General features: G+C 36.0%; 3 protein-coding genes across 5 annotated transcripts; 2 read left to right on the top strand and 1 right to left on the bottom strand.

The window, feature by feature from the left end:
- Positions 1-2251: 2251 nt before the first annotated feature.
- Positions 2252-6186, top strand: LOC117626244 (indole-3-acetate O-methyltransferase 1-like). Its single transcript, XM_034357906.1, has 4 exons — positions 2252-2362; positions 2455-2871; positions 5119-5394; positions 5833-6186. The coding sequence occupies exons 1-4, from the start codon at positions 2252-2254 to the stop codon at positions 6184-6186; spliced, it is 1158 nt and encodes a 385-aa protein (XP_034213797.1).
- Positions 6187-8637: 2451 nt separating this feature from the next.
- Positions 8638-13370, top strand: LOC117624980 (AUGMIN subunit 4-like). Of its 3 annotated transcripts, none has more exons than XM_034356530.1 (13): positions 8645-9009; positions 9135-9182; positions 9256-9321; positions 9886-10230; positions 10447-10546; positions 11037-11082; positions 11538-11631; positions 11732-11803; positions 11931-11989; positions 12107-12175; positions 12255-12306; positions 12768-12845; positions 12923-13370. In XM_034356530.1, exons 1-13 carry the CDS (start codon positions 8872-8874, stop codon positions 12998-13000), a joined length of 1245 nt encoding a protein of 414 aa, XP_034212421.1. In that variant the 5' UTR covers positions 8645-8871; the 3' UTR covers positions 13001-13370. The 3 variants fall into 3 exon arrangements, 2 of the variants coding, with proteins under 2 accessions (XP_034212421.1, XP_034212422.1); XM_034356531.1 differs by having other exon boundaries at positions 8942-9009; positions 9267-9321; XR_004585395.1 differs by lacking the exon at positions 12923-13370 and having other exon boundaries at positions 8638-9009; positions 11931-12023; positions 12768-12832.
- Positions 13371-13472: 102 nt separating this feature from the next.
- On the bottom strand, positions 13473-16144 carry LOC117624981 (uncharacterized protein At4g14342). The gene is made up of 4 exons (XM_034356532.1): positions 16015-16144; positions 15730-15815; positions 15512-15635; positions 13473-13782 (listed from the first exon to the last, which is right to left on the bottom strand). Exons 1-4 carry the CDS (start codon positions 16018-16020, stop codon positions 13735-13737), a joined length of 264 nt encoding a protein of 87 aa, XP_034212423.1. The 5' UTR covers positions 16021-16144; the 3' UTR covers positions 13473-13734.
- Positions 16145-20019: the final 3875 nt, after the last annotated feature.

Genomic DNA, 20019 nt, shown 5'->3' with positions numbered 1-20019 from the left:
TAAGTAGGGGTGGGCATCAAGAACAGAAAACCGAGCCACACCGGATTGAAAAAAATCGTTGAAAACTGAGTTGACAAAGAAAGGCGAAAACCAAACCAGAAGGTTCAAACCAGTTCCAATTCGATTTTACACCTCAGAAAATTGGACCAAACCAAAGTAGACCAGTTCAATTTATTATTATTTTTAAGGGTAAATTTCACTTTACTACACGCAAGTTTCACTAAATTCAGAATTTCCTACATGAAGTTTTTATCGTGTCAATTTTGATACCTAAAATTTGATATTCTTACCATTTCATACCTCTATTAGTATGTCAATCAAGTTTTCCTAAAAGGACCAATCATCCCATGAATATTGCACTAGCTCTTGCTTCCCAAAAAGGAGAGACATATATCAGCCACAATTGACCAACCACCGAGAAGGTTACACTTCACAAACGAACCTTCAATCCCTCGTCGAAACAACATAAGAATAGAAACCATCTCCTTAACTATAAAACAGACGTACTTCTCCATTTAAAAGGTAATCTGAACTTCCTTCATTCTAAGTACAATACTTTTCTTACCACTTAGGTATCAGAGGGTGGTTGGTGGTTCCTCCTCCACCACTTTTCCGTGACATTTCCTTATTCTCTTGCAGGAATTGACGACTGAAATCCTACCCTTACACTTGGACACTTAAAGTGAGATCCAACACATACCTTCAAACACTCTAGTGTGGTTACTCTTGAGGGAGAGTTGACTGAAGCTAACTTCATCCTAATTATACTTTAAAACTCAACAAATGCATTATTATTATTTTTGACTTTCAATTAGGGGTGTGTACATTTACCACCCAATACAAAAATTTGGCAATTTACCATCTAAAGTTGAACTTTGGTGCAAATTAACCACATTGATTAAATTTTCTGTTAAATCATGTTTTGTGCACATGGGGGACTTACATCGGAAATTACGTTCTCTATTATTAAAAAAACAAAAAGATAAATGAAAACACCCATGGCACCCAGGTCCACTCCCTCCTTTCCCTCCAAGTCGCTCCAACCACCCTCCTCTCTCTCTCTCTCTCTCTCTCTCTCTCTCTCTCTCTCTTATATAATAGGGATAAAAATTGAATTATGACATGAAATGGGTGTGTAAACAAATTTTAGGATACTTTTGGTCCCTTACTTTCTGGCAAGGTTTTGGTATCCCCTAGGTTGCTTTCGGGTCTACTCACTGGCTTTTGCTGGTGTTTCTTCCCTTTCCTCCTGAGGCTCCTTTACCTGCCATGTCTGTCTTTTTCTACGAGGTTTGGGGTCTTCATTTTCTGGAGGAGAAGCCGCTCTCTGATGTGGAAAATTTTAGAGGTTTGATGCTGTGAGCTTGGATGAAGTGTTGTCCCAGCTCATTTTCTTGGAGCTGGGAGTTTGATGCGGAGTCATAAATTTTTTATAGAGGGACTCCTCATATATTGAAATATATTTTTTTTTTAATGGTGACATTTGAATTCAGTTTTAACTTGATAGATAATTGCTAAATTTGATACTATACTCTATTAATTTACATATCACATTAACTATATCTACTCATCAATACTAGCAAAGGATATTAAATATACTTTGTTAAATATATTTACACAAAGAAAATTTAATTATAATTTATTATTGCAATCCGAGTCAAAATAAGACAAAAAGATATTGAAAATGGGTAGAGGAAGAGAAAAAAAAAACATAAAAACAAGAAAATGGCATTTTGAAATTTGAAAAAAGATAGGGCTTCTTAGATATAGGTCCATTTTCATCAAGATGTAATGGATGCAGTCTCGATCTTTTGGACGCCTGTGATCCAAGAGATTGAGACTTAATATCCCTCCTCATAATTGGACGTATGCCAAATTTTCTATAAAAGAGTATGTAATTGCGTTAACAAAACCACGGTCTCAATAATATTTCGGCGCTGCTCTGCACGGTGCGATTGCTCTATGTTCCTCATGGTTTGGCTTCTAGTGAGCTGGTTTTATTGTCAAAAAATTTCGCTAATTCATCAAGTTCATCAAGTTCTTACAAAATGACAAGACAAACATATAGGCCCCATACTTTTAAGCTAATTAAGGAGCATTGTGCCAACTGGATGCACATTAGGGACACACAACACAATTGAAAGAGCATATGGACTGCATCATGTCACTCCAAAATGCACCATATCACACTCAACACCCTTCCCACAGTATTAATCTTATTACAAATACTTCTTATTAATTAATCATATTCATGGCTCCCAAGGGAGACAATGTTATAGTTTCAAGAATAAAGCTCGAGAAGATACTAAGCATGAAAGGAGGCAAAGGAGAGTTAAGCTATGCTAACAATTCCAAATGCCAGGTAATTACTCGATTATATTTTTTTTTTTTCCTTCAAATTTTCAAAATTTTATCGTTTTGTGTGCCCAAATAATTGTGTCTTTAATTTTTCAGGCCGAACATGCAAGATCCATGCTTCCCCTGCTTAAAGAAACCCTAGACAGAGTGCAACTGAGCTCTCGAGAAGCCCCCTTTATGGTTGTGGACCTTGGATGCTCAAGTGGAAGCAACACCATCTACATCATAGACGTGATCATCAAACACATGGCCAAGCGCTATGAGGCCTTGGGATATCACCCGCCTGAGTTCGCAGCCTTTTTCTCTGATCTCCCTAGCAATGACTTCAACACCCTCTTCCAGTTCCTCCCTCCAATGGCCAACCACGGTGGTAGCATGGAGGAGACCGTCGCAGACGACAGCCACCGCTCCTACTTCGCTGCAGGGGTACCCGGCTCCTTCTACCGGCGGCTTTTTCCTTCAAGGTCCATTGACGTTTTTCACTCGGCGTTTTCTTTGCATTGGCTCTCACAGGTAATTAATCCATTATTGGTTGTGATAGATACTTACTAGCTAATAATTAGTCACTTAATTACTTTATTGTTTTTTTTAAAAAAAATAAGCAATAAGAACGACTGATGACCAAATAAAAATGCAAAGTAATTAGGGGCTTTACCATATAACAACAAATAGGAGGGCACCAAGATAAAATGATCCAGCTCCTCATGTCACTGTCGTTGGACCGGTTTGTCCAATTTTAAAGGGACTGGACCATTTTAACATTTTGACTTGTGTGAATGACTTCTTCTTTATTTTTTTATCATTTTCTCAAGCAATTATTGTTTATAATGTAATATAATACGTACAAAATTCTAGGTTGTTGATGACAAATGTAGTGCAAACGATACCGTTGAAATAGTTAGGGTTAATTTTTCAATAGTAAATTTGGCTTTTCACTTGAAACTTATTTTTCCTTATCTGCAGCCCATCAGTTTATTTTTCTATAAATAGAACCCTAACTTTTACAAGTAAAATATGATGATTAGCATCCGCCTCAGAAACTTACCTAATCAAGCTTAACATAATTTATTGTACTTTTTTAATTCCAAAAGTACCTCTCATAGTTTACCTTTGCTCAATTAATTGTGTTGATTTCTTATTACATTGTTGACTTTATTTTTCAATTGATTTGGTGCAAGTTAATGTTTATTTTTGCAAATTGGTGGCATTTAATGTTTTTATCTGTTTATTTTACAATTCATTTGGCGTGGGATTTTTCCTTTTTTGCAATATATCCAATTTCATTCCATCAATTCTTACGAATTCTCTTTAATTTAATTTTCATTTATAAATTAATGTACCCATTCTTTTAAAATCAAAATTACTATGTGCCTATTTTTAATTGTATTTGCAAATATAAATAAATCATTGTACTTAAAAATATAGGCAAATGACCCACTAGTGTAGTGGTTTGGAGTATTTACTCCGTCAGGCAAGGTTCTGGATTCGAGTCCTAACATCCCTGTAGTGTGTGTAAGTTTAGTATGCTATCGCCCCTCTCAATAAGAAAAGGTTCTGAAGAAAAAAAATATATATATATAGGTAAATTAATATACATATGAATGCACTTACATTACTGTATATTAAAAAAAAGTAAGGTAAGTTTTATTTATATAATCTAGGTAAATTAAGTACTTGAAAAATATAAGTGCATATAGATAAATAGTGTACCCATATATTTTTCACCTAGCTAAAATGAATGTAAATAATGCACCTATCTTTTCATTTTAGTTAATAAATTATGCACCTACCTTTTTATATCTAAATAATGCACCTATTTTTTTCTACATGAATATGTACCTATCTATTTACCTTTCATGTATTAGATATTTAGGTATTTTGTTTTGGCATATATGAACAAAATTTTCCGATCGACAATTACCTAATCACTACTTTTTAAGGGAAAATATTAATTTGTATGAGGCATATTTTCATTGCATTTTTTTGTTGTAGTACAAGCGATAGTCTAAATTAAAGGGGAGGAGGATTTCACACACACACAAACACACATATACTATGATGCCGTAGGGATTCGAACTTGAGATCTCTAGTCAACAAGTCAATACCCATGGAGATTCGTTTAGCTATAATATTTTTATTATTGTACATATGTATTTGGTGTATTATTATTTATGTATATTGGTGTGGTCTCATTTATTATTTTTGGCTAATAACCAGAAAGTAACAATAATAAACATGCCACATCAAGCGTGGTGCAGGTTGGAAGGGGTCGGGATGGGATAATAAGGGTTTACTATTACTTTCTGGTTTTTAATTAGTTTTTTTAATTTTTTAAGCAATTTAAGTTTTAAAAGGCTGCCCCACATATGCCACATTAGCACTAACCGAAATTCTATAATCGTAAGACTACAGGCAGAGTCACATTGCAAAAGATTTATAAACATAAGGTACCTCATTGTTAAAATTGAAATCACAAATAGAAAAATGTCTTAAGAGTAACTGGAGGATACCAAACTGAAATTAACCAAATTATTTAATATTTCTTGAGATAATAACCGAACTTACTTAAAAGAGAGCATGCATGGTCTTCTTGTTACTTCATGTTTATTGTGCAAAGAGGACTAAACATAACATTAGTTCTTGAGCCAAAATTATAATCTGGCAGCAATCTCTTTTGAGCAGGTTCCATTAGCATTTCGTTAAGATGCCCTCTAATATTAGCTGATAATTCTTTTATGTGTTGCGTTGCGTGGGACCCAGGTGCCAGAGAGTGTGCTGGACATGAAATCAGCAGCCTACAACAAGGGAAGGGTGTTTATTCATGGAGCAAATGAGAGCACAGCCAATGCATACAAGAAGCAGTTCCAGACAGACTTGGCAAGCTTTCTCAGGTCAAGAGCCAAGGAGCTCAAGAAAGGTGGCTCTATGTTTCTTGTCTGTTTGGGCAGGACCTCAGTGGACCCCACTGACCAAAGTGGCCTAGGCCTTCTCTTGGGGACCTACATTCAGGGTGCTTGGGATGATCTTGTCCAAGAGGTAATCATGATATATATTGTCGCAAAATAATAACTATTGTTGGATGCTGGGTGGTTCATGTATTGACCAGGGGATCAATTGAGTAGCTCGTTGACACTGGTTACATATTACAATAGGAATCTTCATTGTTGGTGCCGGTGGAGTAAATTGCATCTTTTTTTCTGTGATAATCGTGCTCTGATCATAATAAATAATGGGAGAATTTCACTTCCACCATGAGAGGAGGGGGATTTCTCTCACACACACAACTATAATGCCGTGGGGATTTGAACCTGAGATCTCTGCTAAGTAAATAAATGTCATTTTCCATTGAATTAGACCCCATTGGGCCACATGATGATAAATTTAATCCAATAAATATTTATGTTTTTGTATAATTTGTACTACTACTTTTGACAGAAACTTGTGATGTATATATTAATTATCAATTTTTTGCAGGGTCTTATCAGTAGTGAGAAATGTGACAGTTTCAACATTCCTGTGTATGCTTCAAGCTTACAAGATTTCAGGGAAGTAGTGGAAGCTGATGGCTCATTCACCATAAACAAGCTTGAGATTTTCAAAGGAGGAAGCCCCATTGTAGTAAACCAACCAGATGATGCAGCCGAAGTCGGTCGAGCCCTTGCCAACACTTGTAGGAGTGCAACCGGAGTGCTCATTGATGCACACATAGGTGAGCACCTTGGCAATGAGTTGTTTTCAAGAGTGGAACAAAGGAGCTCAAGACATGCCAAAGAGCTACTGGAGCATATACAAATGTTTTACATAGTGGCATCAATTTCTCTTGCTTAATTAGAGACTCTGTCGTTTAGTTGTGTTATTTTCACTGCATAGAGGATAAATAATCCAACACACGAAGGAGAGAAGAAAAAACGTTAGGGTAGGAACGCTACCTCCTCTCTTTTCCTCCTTTTGTGTGTTTGTTTTGTGTTATTAGTGATTCTGGTAGTCACCTTTATTAATATATACTTGATGGTGGATTTTGCGACTTTATGTTCCTCTGAATAATCAATTAGCCTTTTATCTAGTTGTAGTTCTCTTTACTACTTAGTTGGAGGAGATTTCAGTCGACTTATACAGATCGATGACAATATATATTTATGATGAGTTTGATACATAGTTATGGCGTGCTCAATTACTATGATGTAACTTTGTTGTGAGTGTATTGACTTGTTGTAAAAATATCCTTGTAATTAAACTATCATTTGTCAAAAAGAAAATTCCACTAATAAAAGAGGTAAATGATAAGTACAATTTTAACAATCACAGCTTTTGAAATATATGCGTTCGTGGAATCGACAAAGTTGGTAGTGTTGAAACCTACTTAGAGAGCCTTGTTTCACCTAAATAGAATGAGAAAAATAAAAAGAAGTAATTTGTACTCTCTTTTTTGGTCTTAGTTATAATTCTTTTGAAGCTGCAATATGCTGAACAAGGTTTTTAATACCAGTACTAGAGTATATACTCAATAGGAGGAGACATCAAACTTTCTTTGTTACTCGTTAGACAGAAGTCTCTGGTTAATATTTCTTATTGGGTTTTGTTTTGTTTATTTTTTACTCAACTCTTACAGATTTATGGATGTATTTACGATTCTTCATTTGAATTTTCTTTTGGATGTAACTCAAAATGCATAACAGTTTGTTGTAGATGCCAGAGAGCACAAATATGTTGCAATGTTTATGTGTTCAATTTCATAGCCCTTGTATTTAGGGTCATATTTCAATGTCTTATTATGTTTTGTGGTGTAATGAGATTTGTTATATTAAATTTACCTTTGTTTTAAGTAGTTTTAACTTTTAATCTCCACCTTTGTTTTAAATAAAGATGCATACCTCACAAATTATTATTAAATTTTTTTTTTTTTTTTTTTTATGAAGGAAAAGTTTAGGGGGAGGGGAGGAGGCTACCCAATCCCAGGGTCAGGCATCCTAAGGCTTCTTTGAGGACTTACAAAGGGGGTTTTAACCCCTATTTTGGTTTTTACAGATTACCCACCAAGAGGGATTGACGACAACATGACTTGAACCTAGGCCTTGATAGCGAAGAGAACAATCCTTACCAACTCAATCAACCCTCATTTCCCCTACAAATTTATAATTCAGGCGGCCTATGAAATTAGTGCACTTGGTACAGTAATTAATTAATTATTTATTTTAAATTCCTTTCAAATGGTTAAGTATGAGAGCATCTCCATTGCAGGGGTGTAAAGGGAAATGTAAAGGATATTTACACCAAGAGTTGCCAGAAGTTGCTCCAATGGTAGAATGAAAATTAATGCAAATTCTTGTAAACGATCCTTACCCTAAATATAGCATTTGTTCGAAAAATGTAACAACCTTTTAATGCATATATGAGGACTATAGCATAGCCGATCCCTAGGCTTCCCAAACTTACATGGATTATATTTTGGAGAGGATGAGGGATATAAATTTATGATAAATGATGATGAAATACTGAGGTCAAAAGAGTCTCTGAGTTTATGAAGTTAAGACAAAAGAATGATGTGGTTGAGATAAGAAACGAAGTGGATAAGTGTTTGTGGTGGGATGTTTAAAATCCCTAAAATCCTCAACTTAAATTGTTAGAATCTGCATTCATTTTGGATGGTTGAATCCTTTTCATGTTTCTTTGACTCCAAAAGTGATGGAGGCCCTAATTTATACAAGTGATTGGTTAAAAGTGGATAAATATTTCTTTTACAAGGAACCCACAAAAGATGCGCTCAAGTTCTATGACGTTTGGAGAAAATTGAGTTGGGTAAGACTAAGCTACTAATTCAATTAATATATTGATTTGTCAATTGCATTTTTTCAATGTTTGTTCGTTCTCTCACACTTTAGAGGTTAGCCAAATGACAGAGCAGCAAGTAAGCACTAGCAATATATTGCTAGTTGATCTTGCATGCCTTGCTAGAAGATGATCTACTTGATTGCACTCCCTTGAATTGAAAGAAGCAGTAACATCATCAAATTGTTGCAGACTCCTCTTAATATCATTAATGAATGCCCATCTTATGCCCAAGACTCTTCCTCACCATTCTTTAAGTCATTTACCGCTGCTTGTGAATATGACTCAACCAGTATAAAAGAAAAGCCAGCATTCCGAGCAAACTTCACCCTGAATACTATAAGTTAGTTGGAAATTCAGTTTTGAGCCTACTGATTTGGGCCTTCAAAATTGTTAATTGTTCCAGAAAACTATTTGTTTTTTCAAATCTGAATTTGGTAAGGAACTGGTTTGGGCCCAATAGCAATCCAATAGCGATCTCTATTATGTGCCCAGCCCTGGATGAGAACGTTTCTTTCTATCCGCGAAGATGATGAGGGTATTTTAGTAAATCAACCTGGTAACTGATTTGAATTCCTCCTGCGAGTGCGCATGCCTAATGCTTAGGCTTAGGAAGGAAGAAGAAGATATAGAAGGAACGAAAGAACGAACGAAGACGACAACGTTCTGGGTTGGTGATCGAGAGAAATGGTGAAGGGGCTGCAACTACCAGGACAACAAAACCTGCCACCCGATGTGACCCATCTCATCGATCAGCTGGAACGCCACTGCCTGGCTCCCGATGCTTCCCTCGTCTCCAAATCCGCTTACTTCGACCTCCAACTTGTATATATATATATATATATATATATCTATCTCTCTCTCCACATTTCCCTGCTTTGTTTGGTTTCCTAGAAAATGTGGCTGGCTACAATTCCTTTGATTTCTTAGAATTATTGAAAAATTTGCAGGCCAGGGAGGAAATGTCCAACGAAAGACTGCGTTACTTAGAAGCCATGGTAATTCATTCTCCTACATTCATGGAGTTCCTATTTGACAAGGATTTAAATTTGTGTGAGAATTCTGATGTAGGCAATTTACAGTGAGGCAATTGCAATGGTGGAGGAGTATGAACAAGGCCTGAACAACTCTCCTCAGGTTTCACTTTTTGTCACACTTTGAATTTGCTTTCTTTATTATTGCAAGTTTAGAACAATTCTAACCTCTAGAGCCTACCCATTTTTTTCTTTTTGAATTATTGCTTTTCAAATTGGCTTCACATCATCTGTTGTCAGGTCATGATTTTGCATGAAGTATGAGAGACACTCCAAACTGCAATGTGTAGTGTTTAGAATCAAAGGGTGTATTTGGCTTCCTTGCATGGGAATTGAATTATTTCCTTCTATTTGTTCCATTTTGAAGAAGAAATGAAGTGAAAAGAAAAACTAACTCCATCTGAATTGTGACTGATAAACCACTGCAAAAATTTGCTTTCCATGGAAGAATGTTCATTATTATTTTTAATCTAATCATTACCTTAACTTTATATAGTTACAATGATAGACTTGTGTATTAGAATTTAGGTTATCTTCAAAAGACAACATGCTAATTCAATCTTCACTGGATGCTCAAATGTAATGTGCCCTTAGTATCCTGTTATGCAGATGAGCCATGTAAGTAGTCTAAAACTGATGAGAACCTAATTTTTCATGTATATATCAGCTGTATGAAACATTAGAGCATCGTATGACTATTGTGGAAGCAGCTCAAAGGTTGAGACTTCCTCTTCTCTCCAAGGATGGTGAAATTCATGAGGACGAAATTGAAAAATGTGGTATGATGTCACGGAGTTCCCTTGATAGCACTTGCACCAGTTTTACAGTCAGCTCAAGTTCCAACTCGACAAATTGTACTACTGCAAATAGCACTAGTGCAGCAAACAACAATATGTCTCTTAGTGCCGCTGATGTTGTGGAACCTGCAATTGGTGGTGTACCCAATTGCTTTCTTGGGATTACACCTGGTTATCTATGGGAAACACAGCTCCAGCAAACCCCCTTCTCCATGGTACAATGTTCATATGGTTCTGGCATTCAAACAGTTGTCCTTTTCTTTTACATATTTATTTATAATTTACGGTTTTTTTTTTCTGCTCTAAACATCTTTTCTTAGAGAATCTGTTATTTTTCTGTATATAGTCCTTTAATATGAAGATATAACCTTGGTGAAGCTGTCCCTTATTAATGGAATTTTTGAGATACATCTGTGATGCTTAAACTGCAGGATATGACAGAATACCAGTTGTGTCTTTCCCATGAGATTGAGGCTCGTTTGAAAGCTAAATGTGATGTGTTAGCTGATGCCTTTGTAATGGATGACATAGGTCTCTCTCTCTCTCTCTCTCTCTCTCTCTCTCTCTCTCTCTCTCTCTCTCTCTCTCTTGTTTTTTACTCTCTTCCCACCCATATATGAACGCAATCCAGATTCCATAGCCATTGCAATCTTGTGATGAACATGTTGACTTGTTGATTTACTTCTCAGGGCCTCCACTTAATCAATTTCTGTATGAAAAGTCAACTGTCATCTGCATGCCAAACTGTTGATCCGCATCATTTCTATTTTTTGTCGTATTCATTCTGGGAAAGGATACCCCAGATTCACTGCTCCAATGCAATCTTTGCTCTTATGATTTTCTCTTTCCTGGAGAGGATCATGAGGATCAAGTTTACTAGTATCCTAGAAATTTAATACACAGTGTCTATATTCTTTATACTTTCCTGGGCATAATTAATACCAATGATATAACCAGTAGGCAATATGTTTATGTATAGTGGTAATAGGCGTAAATTAATACTATTGTTTTCTTGCTGCAGATTCATCACCCGGGCATCAAATTTCAAGTGCTCCGCTTCCAGAAAGGTTTTGGTTACTCTCTTAATGCAACATTTATCTTAAGACAATTCCCTTTTACACGGAGCAAGAGTCTTTCTACTGATGTTTGTAAATTTTATTTGACATGTAATATAGTCTGTTACTTGAGCTATCAGCTGACATGAGTAGTTGTAATAGAAAAAGTACTTTAAAACATGTTTAACGACTCAATGGCTTAACGAATTTCATTTCCTCTTTCTACGAAAATGATTATATGTCATTCTCCAGATCATTGGCTGCCTCATTTTCACACTACTAATTCTAATGCTGCATATATATATAAGTGACTACAGTTTTCAACTATTTTCTGTACTTCTCTCAAGTGTAATGCAGCCATAAACCAATGCTTTTGGTGAATTTTTTAATTTCTAGAAACTGTGTTCTAAATGCGTCTGTGATGGTGTGTTCTATAATATGTTGGACTTTTCTCACGATTTTATCAGGATAAAGTTGATAATCGAGGAAACAGAAAGGGAGGAAGCAGCTCTTCAGGAAGATCTATATTCTGCAGATAGAAAATTTTCTGAGTATTATAATGTATGAAAATATACAATCTATGTTTTATTTTCCTGAAATTCTTAGTGGCTTCATTTTTCTTGTGAGGGTATGTGAAATAAAGTCTTTTTTCACAAACTAGGTGTTAGAGCAGATAGTGGGGGTTCTTATGAAGCTGGTCAAAGATTTGAAGTTGCAACATCAACATAAATATGTAAGCTTCTAATATTTGTGATGGTTGTATTTTCAGTAATAAGATTTGGGGATATGCCTTACATTTTGTTTAATTATAGGATTCTGTTTTCCTTACCGTTGGAACTTATTGTAAATAATATTTATAGGATGAACAGCAAAAGATATGGCTGTGCAAAAGGTGTGAGACAATGAGTGCAAAATTGAGGTTCGTTGCCTGGTTTCTTATGCAAACAGAAAAGGTTCAGTTACTGAGCGTATTTATTCTAGTATGATCTAATTAATTGATTCTGTAATGAGTATAATATGCCCCATTTAATTTCAGGAAACTGAAGTATTCTGTCCTCTGTCAAACTTATACAAGGGATTCGGTACCGGCCCTGTATAAAATACGGTACTTATTGATTACTCTTTTGAAAGTATTTGCAACATACTAGTTCAAGATTGTTTTAATAATTTTGGCTCATTTCTAGGAAGTATCTTCTTGATGCTACAAAAGAAGCTGATGCTACATATGATAAAGCGGTATGTTATTCTAATTCTCATATGTTTCTTTCCTGTATGGTTCCTGATCATGAGTTGTCATTTTAATGTGCCCCTGTATAGAGCCTCTTAAAATGAGGCTTGCAAGTGCTGTAGGCTACTTCAAGTAGTAATGTATTCTTTTGGGGCATTCCTGGCTAGTTAATTTTTCAATAGTTGTCTGTCTATTTTCCTCGGCCTCCAGTAAGTCACTGTTTTAAATCCAAATCTACCAACTATCAAGCTGTGAGTTGCTCCAAACTGAATTCTGGTAGATATTGGGTTTTCTAAGGGAATGTAGTTACCAACCAAGCTATGAGTTAAGATATGCTGAGCAAAAGTCCCTTGACAACGTGTGTCCAACTTAATTAGCCATTTAACCTTACCATTGTTTTTTTAGTTTTAACTGCATCTCTCTCCTGCTGGCTTTTTATGAACTCTGTTTCATCTTCTTCTTCTACCAGATTACCCGCCTTCGCGAGTACCAGGATGTTGATCCTCACTTTGATAAAATTGCAAGGCAGTACCATGATATCGTAAAGGTAATAGCTATGCTTACAGTTGTCCATTACTTGGTTCGTTCCTGTGCTATACTCTAATGTCAACATTTCCATTGCAGGAATTGGAAAATATGCAATGGACGATCCACCAGGTTGAGATGGACTTGAAACACCTCCCAGATCAACCCAATGCCTAGAACCCTCTTGTTTTTTATGTGTTGTTACTTGGGCTTTCTTCTCATAATAGCAGCTTCGGGTGCACCGTTCAAAGCTAATTGTAATTGTTTATGCTGTTTTATCATTTTTTATCCCTTTTTCTTTTCTTATGGAAGTTTTCTTTTTTCATTGGATTTTTGGGCCACAAGCGTACCTCACCAGCAAGCCAACATATTTTTTCACGAAATCTAACAGCATGGACAAAATTAATGTCATAATAGACAAGGATGGTTAGGTTAAGCAGATCTGGTCTTATTTCTTTTTTCTCTATTTTTTAAATCATGGTGCCATGACAGGGGAGAAATCTTTCCCTATCACCGTTGTACTTATAACTGGTTACACCTAACATTTCTTCTATAACCGGTTACACCTAATGATCATGGTGCCATTAGCTGAACATGACAAACATGCAAGTTGAGAGAGAGATTGGCTTATGGCAAGTTGGAAAATATGTTACCTTAAAATACTTATCAGTTCCCTCGAGAAGCTCTATGCATGTAAGAAATGCTCAGGCTCTAAATGGAAAAGAAAGCCAAGATAATATATATATTGTACATTCCACAGCAAAATGTAGCATTTCCTAGAACTTAGTTTTACAATGAAGCATCACTTCCGCACAGACCCAAACTTGAAAGCTAAACGTACAAATGTGGGCAAATCCAGTACATATAACCAGAGTGCATGGTCATCATTAACAGAGTCCTTACGACAGTGGTCAATCATCTTCTCTCTCTGGGGGAGGACCACAAGGCAAAAGCATTTTCTGCACAACACAGAGAAAATAAAATCAATTCATACATCAATAAGACAAGTATCGGCTCGAAAATTATGACTAACATATTATACAATCTCTCTACAGCCCACATAATAAGATCACCATGTGTATTACATATACACATCAGACCATAAACATACAAATTGAGGGGGGAAAAAAAAAAAAGGTGAACAGTTTGCGGAACAAGCAAGACTGTGAGTGGGGTAAACTGGACCAAGTGATGTTAACAACGTTAAACAAAAGTACAAATGAATGGATCTGCAAAGACGTATGCGCACAAATAAAACAAATAGATCTGAGACAAAATAATCAACCCCTAGAATTTGAAGTCTAGCGACATAAACTTACAATTCAACATTATACCCACAATGTCCCCTTCATAAACTCATGAATACATCCCATGAGCTTTAGAAGGCAAATCTGAAACCAATTTTTGACATAATTTAATTTTCTAGATGGTCGACACAAATTTTATGAGAAGTGTAGCATATATTTAAAATCTACACACTGAGATAACATACTTCTTTACTTGAAAATTGAAGAGACATATGGGCCCTGTCCCACATGCTGGTCAACGGGATTCAACAGAGGCATTGACATAGTCGGCCAAGTAGTTTGGATCATGCTTTGTTGAGTTGCGTCTATTTTAACAATATGCAACAAGAAGACTCATTTCTCACAGGATTTTGGAAACTTCACAGCCTTAAATTACAGAGACCTTGTGGGAAGCCACTGATGACAACGTCACATTCCAAGACTAGAATGTATAGCCAGGTAGACTTAGAGTGGGAAAACTGCGGACTGCTAAGGAAAACCATATCCCAACTATTTGTGAACAGTACAGTACAATTACAAAAGCATCCAGTGAACTTCCTCTTCATGATTTACTAAAATAAACTTACTGGAACTTCTCAGAAGTTCATTATCCAACTTTACCCTTTCTTGTCTCAGTACTATTAAATTCAAGATCATCCTCTTTTTGGTCAAGCACCTATAAGCAAGATTGGTAAAATCTCAATCCATGCGGCTTAACTAGCTGTCCACAAAACTATTTTGCCACTAGACATTAAATAAAAAAGACTATGCTTCCTATGGTTGCTTACTGGTTGGTTACAAAAGCTGCACCTACCGTCAAAGAGAAAACTAAGCAGACAGGGATTACTTCAACTAAAAACTGCTCAAACACAAAAGGAAGCTTTAGTTGTATTAGACAACAAGGCTGGCAAGGCCCAGCCAAGGATGATTGTTGTGTTTTTTGTTTCCTGGCTTGCCTCCATGTAACCCAAAAGAAAGAAGGAAAGAAAGCAAGCTTTAGCCAAACCAGGTGGCACAAAGTTCACTACAAAGATGCTAATACTACTCTTCTCTTCTCTCAAGAGTCCGACCATGATCTCACACATACCACATAATATTAAATCCATCATTATAATGTTAGGATTACTTCCTGTATGAATTCACGAAAGACAACCCTTGAATCAAAAACTGCACTGGATAAGCAAATATTTGAATGTACACTACAATTACAATATCACACTCACGCGAACGCACAGACGCAGAGGAAAAGCACACATGGACATTAACACTACAAACAAGTAAGAAAATCCAAAAGCACTTGCAACAAAGCAAGAAAACATATCCCGATTACGGTAGCTAAACCTAAGCCTAATACAATCAATTACTAGTCACAAAAGCATAAAAGCAAGACAATAGAGAGAACCTGCATAAAGTTGTAGCGTTCTCTTCCAATTGACTCATTCTCGGCAAGAGCAAAGTATGCAAGAATGGGATAGTGGCCAACGTAGGATGCGTAGCTATCACGCTGAATATTCACGGCCCACTCACTGCATATTTCAAAGGCAAAAGAATCTAAGAATTCCAAAATAATCATATAAGAAGAAACTATAAACACAAAGCAAGAGAGAAGATTCTACTCACTATCTGTTCAAGTCGGCATGCCCGGTTCCGACGTATTTAGCTTGAAGGTGCTCAAGCTGGGAATTGATGTTGAACCTATCACTGGCCTGAACCCAATTCAAGAAAAAAAAGTTAGCTATGCTCATTAATTTGAAGTGGATGAAGAAAAATTAGGGTTTATGATTTCGGGATCCCCAAAAGGAAAGAGCTTGAGGATATTGATTTTCTTGTCCCTTCTTTCTAGTTAGGTGTTAACTGGATGAGAATATCGAATTGAGATGGGAGTTAGGGTTGATATCTAGTTACCTGCATATTGGCTGCACCGAGAAGAAGCTTAACCAGCAAAACTGAATCACACAGAGAGATTCACAGCTTTTTGAAAACGGCTCTGAAAATACAACCCGCTAAGGAAGCGACTCTAAAATATACTATTTATTTACTTTTTACTGCGATAGTGGCGGTAGAAGGCCTCGCAGTAAATTATAATATTCACCTATAAACTTAATAATTTAGTAATCTACCAATTCAAATGTGGTTCAATTACCCTCACATCACGATGCACTACAAGTGAGGGTGATGACACGAACAGTAAGCTTCATCGACTCAGTTGTTTTGGTTCTGAAACGCTTCCATCAATACATTGAAAAATTAAACGAATCATTAAACAAACAATTGTCATCAATGAAATTGAAAGGATACCATGTTAAGGGAATGAGTAGGGGTATCCTAGTTGTTCCTTTATTTTCCGAGTAAACGTATTTTATTAAATTTTCTAACATTGGATGGGGTAGAAATCATCATTTGGCCCTAAGTCCATGGGCAAAATGAGTAGTCGAAAGCCCCATTGGCCAAAACTAGGTCTGTTCTTTAGGCCCCTCTTGAATTGGGTAGGACTTAGACTTAGGTTTGAAACCTTCAGACCGGCCCACCTAGGTCCGTATAGGCTCCGCTCATATATGCCCTTTTTTGAGACTTAATTGATGCACTCTTTAATCTCGTTTTACACTTAATCAAAATAATATATTATGTAGAATAACTTAATAACCTTAATATGTAGACTTAATTAAAATAATGTAATATGTAGCATAAATTAATAAATTATTTTTTTATTTTACATATGTTATGAATTAAGTTAATATTTTTAATGTTGTTTAAAAATTTGTAATAAAAAGTTATAAAAGACTGAAAAAAGGCAGGGAAAAAATAAAGGATTGCCTTTTCTAGGCCCATGGAAGGCCCAGATCGGCCCCATAGGTGGGCTCCTGCGTTGACATTTGAAACTTCGGTTCGAACCCAAAAATTTCAAACTGGGTTATGACGAACCAGATTCTCACTATGCCACTGAGTGGACCATGGGCCCAAATTATTATTTTTTCCCCATTTTTCATTTGATTTGAGACTGAGAGGAAAGTTTTTACATCCACTTAGTGACTAGTTATGACTATTAGACAACATTCAGTAAGCCTAAGCAGGGCAGCTCTCTCTCTATCACATTAGTTGCTCCTATCCACTTCATATTATCTTGCCTATAAATAGAGGCAAAGTGAGAGTAACTGAGAGAGAGAGAGAGAGAGAGAGAGAGAGAGATATTTTGTTTCTTACAAAACTCTCTTCCCATTTCATTTCAACCGAAAACAACAGTGAGACATCTCCTTTGTTTTTCATATTCACAGATGGAGTCCTCTAAGCATAGTTGTTACCTTTATGGGAGCAAGTTCAACTTCATGAATGGGCTGTTGGATCAAGAGAAGACTGTCCATTGCCAAAGGTATAAGAGGAAATATAAATGCAAAAACTGCACAACAATCTTCAACATAAATGTTAGTCGACTGGTATGAGAAGGGTATGTAATCGTCGTAGTTTATTGTGGTGGGATATAAGATAATGGCAGGGGTGGCGGTGTTGCAGGGTGTGGTAAGGGTTCGTCATAGGACTGGATCGGGCTTGCCCGATCTAAAATTTCCCGATCTAAAATTTTGGATTTAGATAAGGCTTCACAAGTTTTTTAAATTTTTCGATTCGGATTGAGGTTTCAAATTTCAAGACTCGAGCCTGCCTATAGGGCAGGGGGCGAGCCTCCCATGGGCCTAGAGGGGCCTTTTTTTTTCTTGTCAATAAATATTTTATAACTTTTTATTACAAATGTTTAGACAACATTAAGAAAATTAACTTACTTCATAACATATTTAAAATTTAAAAATTAAAAAAAAGTTTATTAATTATGCTACATATTACATTATTTTAATTAAATATCCAATAAGGTTAGGGAGTGCATTTGGATGTGGGTTGTAGTTCAATGTCTTTTATAAATTTTTGTTACAAATTTCTATACAGCATTGAAAAAATTAACTTAATTTATAACGTGTGCAAATAAAATAAAAAGTTGATTAAGTTATTCTACATATTATATTATTTTGATTAAGTCTAAAATGATATTAAGAAGTGCATCAATTAAATCTTTATAATAAAAAAGGGCCTAGACGAGTCGGGCAAATAGGCTTCGCGGGCCCAACCGAGTCAAGGTGGGCCGAGGGTTTCAAATTCTAAGCCCAAATTATATCCAATCAAGAGCGAGTCGGGACAGACTTCGACCCATCGAGCCTCAAACTACCCAATTCGACCCATGAACATAGAGCCAAATGATAATCCCTAGGATGGGGTGCACACGTTCCATACGCATTTGTTTGTCTCTTTATGTGCAAGCACAGGCGGACCTACACATGAGTAAGAAAAAAAGGCAAAATGAATTAAATGTCTAAAAGAGACTTTATAATATTCAATTTGATTTCTACTTCACATAAACTGGTTGTCTTCCAAATTCCCTTAATGGTGTATCTCTATTTAATAAATATCCATGAGCTTTAATCCCCTTTATTTGGCATATGTCCTTTTTTAGTTTCTCAACTTATAATTCAATTTTGTTTTATACAAATTTCACATTTATTTATTTAAAGTTTCTCTCTTCCTTGTCGACTAATGTAGATGGGTTCATGGACTCCTTGCACTTGGATTTCTCTCGCATACTTTTAGCCTTTTGAATGTTGCCCCTCCCATGAAAAATTCTTGGGTCCGCCAGTGCGTGCAAGATAAGGTTATATGTGAGGAAGTGTTTTAACTTGATGTACAATGTTGGCTCACGCTGTGATCGCATAAGTTTTATGAACTAATAATTGTCTAACATAGCATAAGAGCTATGGTGTTAAACATATTGACTGATTTCTTTTTGTTTGTGTGCTAAATAAAAAGATCCCTAATTTTGGTTGATGTTATTTAGATAGTCACTAATTTAGTCAAGAGAAAGTCGGACCAGACTTTGGCCCATCGAGCCTCGGACTACCCAATTCGGCCCATAAATAGGGCCAAATGATAATCCCTAAAATTGGGTGTACATGTTCCATATGCATTTGTTTGTCGCTTTACGTTCAAGCATTACGAAAACTACAATAATCTCATGGGCTTTTCCTGTTGAATTTCTATTAGTTTGTCAAACATTTGATAGCTAAGAACATCTGATTATTTATGGTGATTCAAGCGAACTTGCATAAAGTAGTTCTCCCTCTTGCTAGTTACTTTGTCAACCAATTGCCTCTTTTCATCCACATTTCTTTTGGGCATCATTCTTAAACCAAAAAATAGTTGATATGTTTCTACACAAGTTATTACAGTCTTATTAGCCAATGGTATGATGTGGACTTAATAGCTTGGGGGAAAAATTCACAACATAACTTTTAAAAGAGAAAGCTAAGCTCAATATTTATTAACACACTCATTATTTTGATCGACTTTATCACTTTACAGATGCGAACAACAAAGTAAACATGAAAAGTCTTCAGAGATCATGCTGACGAATAAGAAAAGATCAAATGGTTTAATTTTATGTTCCGATAATAGACAACAAAGCAACCTCCTCTCCAGATCCCCCAATTCCATTTTCACCTCTAAAGTTTACATAAGCATTTGCTAATCTGATCTACCCAAGAAGCACCCATACTTTATCCATCTTAAGGTTGCACTGCACCTAAGTTTTGAGAAAAAAAACAAACAAGGCGATATAACCACTAAGTTAAAAGAATTTCAAAACTTCAGTATCAAAGTTATGAAACTACAAGTGTTCAAAACTTATCAATACAAGTTCACCTCCACTTCCTGCAAACTAACAGTCGCTCACATTTTAACTTGATGCACAATGTTGGCTCATGTTGTGATCGCATAATAAGAGCTATGGTGTTAAACATATTAATTAAAAGGAAGAGTGTTGCCTCGGCGAAGTCACTTTGAACTAATGATTAAAATTAATGATTCGTTAATCGT

This window comes from Prunus dulcis, chromosome 4 (genome assembly GCF_902201215.1).
Source record: "Prunus dulcis chromosome 4, ALMONDv2, whole genome shotgun sequence".
Classification (NCBI taxonomy): Eukaryota; Viridiplantae; Streptophyta; class Magnoliopsida; order Rosales; family Rosaceae; genus Prunus; species Prunus dulcis.
The sequence above is the reverse complement of the archived record's forward strand: the minus strand, read 5'-3'. Positions and strand labels throughout refer to the sequence as shown.

Coding starts and splice junctions, on each gene's coding strand:
- LOC117626244 (XM_034357906.1), top strand. CDS start 2,252: ATGGCTCCCAAGGGAGACAATGTTATAGTTTCAAGAATAAAGCTCGAG. Junction 2,872..5,118: donor CTTTGCATTGGCTCTCACAG/GTAATTAATCCA, acceptor CGTGGGACCCAG/GTGCCAGAGAGTGTGCTGGA. Junction 5,395..5,832: donor GGGATGATCTTGTCCAAGAG/GTAATCATGATA, acceptor AATTTTTTGCAG/GGTCTTATCAGTAGTGAGAA.
- LOC117624980 (XM_034356530.1), top strand. CDS start 8,872: ATGGTGAAGGGGCTGCAACTACCAGGACAACAAAACCTGCCACCCGAT. Junction 11,083..11,537: donor AGTGCTCCGCTTCCAGAAAG/GTTTTGGTTACT, acceptor CGATTTTATCAG/GATAAAGTTGATAATCGAGG. Junction 11,632..11,731: donor AATTTTCTGAGTATTATAAT/GTATGAAAATAT, acceptor TTCACAAACTAG/GTGTTAGAGCAGATAGTGGG.
- LOC117624981 (XM_034356532.1), bottom strand. Junction 15,636..15,729: donor CATGCCGACTTGAACAGATA/GTGAGTAGAATC, acceptor TGAAATATGCAG/TGAGTGGGCCGTGAATATTC. Junction 13,783..15,511: donor AACGCTACAACTTTATGCAG/GTTCTCTCTATT, acceptor TGTGTTGTGCAG/AAAATGCTTTTGCCTTGTGG.